Source organism: Aquarana catesbeiana, linkage group LG11 (genome assembly GCF_042186555.1).
Source record: "Aquarana catesbeiana isolate 2022-GZ linkage group LG11, ASM4218655v1, whole genome shotgun sequence".
NCBI classification, from domain to species: domain Eukaryota; kingdom Metazoa; phylum Chordata; class Amphibia; order Anura; family Ranidae; genus Aquarana; species Aquarana catesbeiana.
In genome coordinates, this window is record NC_133334.1 from 235,017,908 (window position 1) to 235,024,131 (window position 6,224).

Below are 6,224 nucleotides of genomic sequence, written 5' to 3' on the forward strand. Positions count from 1 at the left end.
ACCACTCGTGAATCCTATTCATATCAGTGAAAACGTGCAGAACCTCCACCATTGGTATCACTAGCCGCTCACCTCTGATAGTGGACCACCTGAATTAACAGATAGATCAATTATGCCTTTCCATAAAGGGTCATTTCCAAATCGGTCAATGAGGGAACCACCGTCAGTATATGCAGGTATCAAGCAATCTAAGTCCTAATCACCTTATTACCATATGTCGGAATTCCAAATGGATATCCCACATGGAAAAAAAAGGGGAGATTTATAGTACTCTCTGTATAGGACGATTTAAAAAAAAATGTAGAGTAAAACTTATAAGCATGGCACTAACACCTAGTGCCTGGTAGGTAAACATTTAATGTAACCGCGATGATGGTCACGGGTGGCGTCACACGATTTCTTTGAAAGTGGCTGGCAAGGCCAGGGTTGTGGCCACCTCTTCCCCTCCTCACACACATGGCTGTTACAGATGGGAGGGACACTGAGAAGAGATGGCAGCTGGGGTAAGAGGCGGATATCTTCACTTTCCTCGAGTCTACAAGAATTCCCTTGTCCTGCCACTACATACTGCATTTTAGGGCCACATTTAGAGCTAATTAACACCAGTCGCCGTGTTACAACGCTGTGGTTTGGTCTGGCAGCATCGCTGTTGTGCTGGTGCGCCAGACCAATCGCACTGTTCATTTTTTTTCTTTCAAATGAACTTTCATCATGGTGCGAGACGGTTGACTGCTCAGCGTTAAAAAAAAAAAAAAAAAAAAAAAGTATTGCCCGCACAACAACACAATGCAGTGGTGTGAACCAAGCACACCAGAGACAATGGGGACTGCGCTGGAATAGCTGCCCAACAAAGCCCCACCGCTAGAAATCACGGCCCCCATACAATCTACCAAACAAGGCACCCCCCCTCCTCCACTTTGTGTGACTGTTGGCGTTAGTGTGTGTGCAATGAGCAGCTTCAGTGTGTAGTGTCAGTGCAGTATGTAGGGAAAGTGCAATGAACAGAATGCAGTGCAAGGTAGTAAGAAGTATAAAAAGGCAGTGCATAGCTGTGGAGTGGGCGGTATGTAGCAGTAGGAAAGGGCAGGGAGCAGCAAGTAGTAGTAGTAAAGTAGTACAGGGCCATGCAGAACATAATGGCCGTGCTGTTCAGTGAGCAGTATACAAAAGCAGTGCATGACTGTGTTGCAGTATGTAGCGGCAACGCAGTGAACTTTATATGTCAGTAAGGTAAGTTGAATGATATGGCAGCACCGGGTAGCAAAGCAGTATGGAGCGACAGGGTAAACAAGCAGTATTTGGTCCCAGGGCAGTGAGCAGTTTTATAAGGGTAGGGCATCGGCAGGTAGGGCAATGGACAGGATGTAGTGGCAGGTTTAGGCAGTGTATAGTGGAAGGACAGGGCAGTATGTAGTGGCAGCCTCTTACCTCATGGCTGGAGGTATAAGCCAGCTTCCATCTCTCATTCCCCTCAGTATCACCCCATCTTGCAGAAAATTGTTTCCATCGATCAGCAGCACTGAGATACTGCAATGCATACAGTTGAGAGGCATTTATAGGGTTAAAACAAGCAGTGAGGAGGCAGCCAATCACCGCCAGTCAAACTCCTCTGAAAAGAGATCTCACAATGCATCACTATTCAGAAGGGCAGCATGGGTTGTGGCACACCTAAACTTAGGCAAAGAGACCTAACCGAAGACACAGAGAGCAAACAGTAAAAATTCACTGCGCTATATTACTAAGCAAGCGGCAGAGGCTTCCCTGTACATGGCTAGCCCAATATACATATACAATTACACGCAGAGAAGCAAGAAATTTGAAATATTTATGCACACTTTGTATGCTTATCTAAAATTATTTTATAGGCTATAAATTCCACATCACAAAAGTATTGGTACTTTACATTTGCGGTTTCTATTATAGAAGAAATGGTACTTCCCAGAAACGCTAGAATGAATCTTTGGGGAATTTCTTAAATGTTTCTGTCATATATTCATCAATATTACTGCAAAATCACCATAATTAGTGAGTTTATATAGTGTGACCTTACTTTCATGCAGTGTTGCTCATTTTGATTATGCGGCCCTAGTGTAAGCCACTTTATCCCAGGTAACATTATATATATATATATATATATATATATATATATATATATATATATATATATACACACACACCACTTGCCCTCAATTGTGCATACATGTATACAGAATACATATATACACGGTTCAGGCTGGTGGTGTAATATTTTCTTGGCACATTTTGGGCCCCTTAGTACCAATTGCGCATGGTTTAAACGCCAAAGCCTACCCGAGTATTGTTGCTGACCATGTCCATCCCTTTATGATTACAGTGTACTCATTTACTGATGGCTCCTTCCAGCAGGATAGTGCACTGTGTCACAAAGCTCAAATCATCTCACCACTAGTTTGTTGAACATGACAATGAGGTCATAGTACTCCAATGGCCTCCACAGTCACCAGATCTCAATCCAATAGAGCACCTTTGAGATGTGGTGGAATGGGAGATTCATATCTTGGATTTGCAGCTGACAAATCTGCAGCAACTGTGTGATGCCATCATGTCACTATGGACCAAAATCTCTGAAGAATGTTTCCAAAACCTTGTTCAATCTATGCCATGAAGAATTAAGGCAAAGGGGGGTCCAACCCGGTACTAGCAAGGTGTACCTAATAAAGTGGTCGGTGAGTGTATATCTAAAGTTAAAGTGCTATCTCTGTTTTCATTTTATACTGTAGATGTTTTACTTGCCCCAACTTTTATTAAAGTAGAACTAAAGGCAATTTGTTTCCTATTTGGATAGAATAAAGGAGGGTTATTGCCATCTGTCCCATTGATGAGATTTCCCTTCACTTCATGTCCCACAGCTAAAGTAGGGAGTGAGCAGAAATCCCTCCAGAGTGAGGAAATCTCTGGATGTCACCAAAATAGTTATCCCCATTGGAAGATTTCCCCTTTTTTGTTCTGGTGACAACCCACACTTAGGGATTTTCTTACACTTTTGGTGATAACAGTAAACAGGACAAATAGACGGTAATACTCCCTTAATGGGGGGACACAGACAGCAATAAAAAACCTGATAGGCATTCTAGCTCCCCTCAAATCTATCCAAAACTGTAAAAAAGTTTTGCCTTTAGTTATACTTTAAGTTACTTTATAAAGCAGAATAATCTACCCCCTGGAAGATTAGCAGATTCTTTGATTGCCAGCACAAAACAAGCAGTGCATTTGTATCCACATACAATGCTAAGCTATTACAAGCAGAACTGTTTTAAGTAAGCATGGAAAATATCATTAGAGATGAGGCAAGTACTTACACACCAAGGCGGCCGGCTTTGTCAACCTGCAGACTATCCCGGTCTCTAGAGGGGATGATGGCTCAAACTCACAGGATGATGAAACTCTCAGAAAGCAGGCTGAGAACGCAATAAGAAGCCACATTGTGCCAACCGCTCAGCACTCAGGTCACCAGAGATCTAGTAAGTTGTACGATTTGTGTTCCCTAAAATCCACAAGATGAGTACAGGAAACTGCACAATCCCAAAACATCCTGTCTTTCCTTCTTAGTGTAAAAAAGAGGCATGGTGCTTATCTTTTCTTACAATAGCTGGAAATGGGCCCCAAAAAGAAGATAAATCAATATATTACTCTTCTGCCCTGTTCACTAAAGGTTAGCATCGTAACAACAAAATGAAAATCAGATTCCGGGAATACAGCACTTCCAAGAATTGAGTGATCTTCAGAGTTTACTTGGTGCCATCTCCTAATACTCTGTATGGCCGATTTCTCATATAAGATTAAAACAGAAACATTTTTTGGCTTTACCTCTCCTAAGGGTTACAGGAGGGCAGTTTAGCCCTACTGTGACCCGTTTTCAGCAGACATCACAGATTCGGTCAAAGCTCTAAAAAATCTCAGGACCATATGGTCGGGATCCACCCAGATGCCTGGACCATCAGCTGGCTCAACCTCTCAGTGAGCCAGTCTCTCCTGCCACCCCCACAGCCAAGCGCTGACAGACAGTCACCATCTCTCTGCAGCCTGTAGACCGAGAACTGAGCGATCAGCAGTGTTTGATTGCTCAGTTCTCGGCCTTAGAGCCGGCAGGGGACTGATGCTGCATCCACCTAGGTGAGTATAATTTTTTTTTATCTAAACCCATACTTCTCTTTTACTGCTACGTCAAAGTATTATTTAGCCATTTAATATGCTGCATAAGGACCTGATGAATATGATGAACGGAAACTTGAGAAAATACAAAGGCTGCCATTTACTTGATTGGTATACTGATCAAAAAGCTTTAAATTCCAGGTTTACTAGGACTTTAAATAGTTTATTTGGTCTAAGCTAGTCCAAATGAACTACTGCCTTACAAACAGATGCGCCAGTTGGGACCGCTTTATGAATTGTACGTAGCATTTTTATGAATGAATACAAGACTTCCTCCGATTGGCTGAGGTAGGCCCATGTTGGCACATTTATTCAATCAAACGCAAAGCTTCCTACGAATAGTTGAGCAGCACTTGTCAGACTCAATTTTGTTAGGGGAACAGGACAAAACCTCCATCACAATGCCGAAACACAGCACTGTGTATTGTATGCAGCAGATGTTACATACAGTTTAGACAGTGCTATATTCAAGTGATATTCAATCATAGAATACAATGACCATAATTGCAACTGTGCAATTTATATTTCTTGGATAATCATAATTGATTAGGAAGCAAGGGATTAATTACAAAGCAGTAGCACTTTTTTGCAGATACATGTATATGTGTAAGTTGCGATTATGGTCGAATTCTATGACTGTATAGGGTTTATAGAAGGGAGTTTATTCACAGCACTGCACTTATTTATATGACATCTCCCCATGTAGTTAAATGGAGCTGCAGCACAATCCAAACACTTGGCTCAAAATTACAATGTGCTTCCTCAATGCAAAAATGCCATACTACAAGCAAAGCCTGTTCACTTTGCATGGGAATTCTATGCAAAAGTGAGATCATTCAGCAAATAATTCAATCCAAAAGTACTGCAACTGTAGAGGGGCAGTAGGAGTGTACTTCCTTCCTGGGGCCGGTACTATGTGACTTCCACTCTGTTTCCTGCAATACAAATCACATTCATATTTCAAAAGCAGGTTGGAGTCTGATTGGTGGTTGGGAGAAAGCTTCATAGTACTAGCAGATTTGTTTTCATGAAGCTTTGCGTATACGAGAAGCAGCATTGGGTGTGCTCTAACATCAGCAGTAGATGGGCCCCCCATATCACAAGTTGGGTTGACTGGGACAGTACAGCAGTGGTTCTCAACCTCAGTCCTCAAGTACCCACCAACAGGCCACGTTTTGGGAATTTCTCTTGGATAAAAATAGCTGTCCAAAATACCAAGCCATTGACTCTGATTTAAAGCACCTGTGCAAAATAAAGGAAAACCTGTAAACATGGCCTGTTGGGGGTACTTGAGGACTGAGGTTGAGAACCACTGCGGTACAGCAATGCCAGCATACAAAAAATGAACTACGCTCCCTGTATGGTTTCATTTGCAATTCACCCTTAAAGCGGAGTTCCACACAAAAATGAAACTTCCGCTTTTCGGGAACCCTCCCCCCCTCTGGTGTCACATTTGGCACCTTTCAGGGGGAGGGGGGTCAGATACCTGTCTCAGGTATTTGCACCCACTTCTGGACATAGACTCCCCCACAGGAGTCTACGCCTCTTCCTGTCCCCCCGCGCTGTCTGCTGGGACACACACGGTCCCAGAGACCGCATGGACCATTCACATTGCGCAGCGTGACTCGTGCATGCGCAGTAGGGAACCGGGAAGTGAAGCCGCAAGGTTTCATTTCCTGATTCCCTTACCGAAGGTGGCAGCAGCAGCATCCGAGGATCGAGGGACGTTTCGGCCTTGGGTGCAGACATCGCTGGACCCTGGGACAGGTAAGTGTCCTTTTTTTAAAAGTCAGCAGCTGCAGTATTTGTAGCTGCTGATTTAAAAAAAAAATAAAATAAAATTTTGCGGGACTCCAGCTTTAAATATTGCACATCTTTATCAGGGTCCCTAGGGCCCTAATCTTCACAGTAAGTGGGATAAATCCTGTTTTCTGTGTGACCCCAGTGCAAAACTAAACACGATACATGCTTCACCATCCAGTGTGCTGGACAAAGCAGAGACTAAAACATCAACTGTTCCTAAACTAATTTGT

The 6,224-nt window shown here is 43.0% G+C and overlaps 1 protein-coding gene across 1 annotated transcript in view; it reads right to left on the reverse strand.

The window, feature by feature from the left end:
- Positions 1-3,789, reverse strand: part of CETP (cholesteryl ester transfer protein) — a 79,862-nt gene extending 76,073 nt beyond the window's left edge. Inside the window, exon 1 of the mRNA XM_073605528.1 lies at positions 3,339-3,789. Within this exon, the coding sequence (XP_073461629.1) occupies positions 3,339-3,462 (124 nt within the window). The 5' untranslated portion in view covers positions 3,463-3,789. The remainder of the gene's footprint in view (positions 1-3,338) is intronic.
- Positions 3,790-6,224: the final 2,435 nt, after the last annotated feature.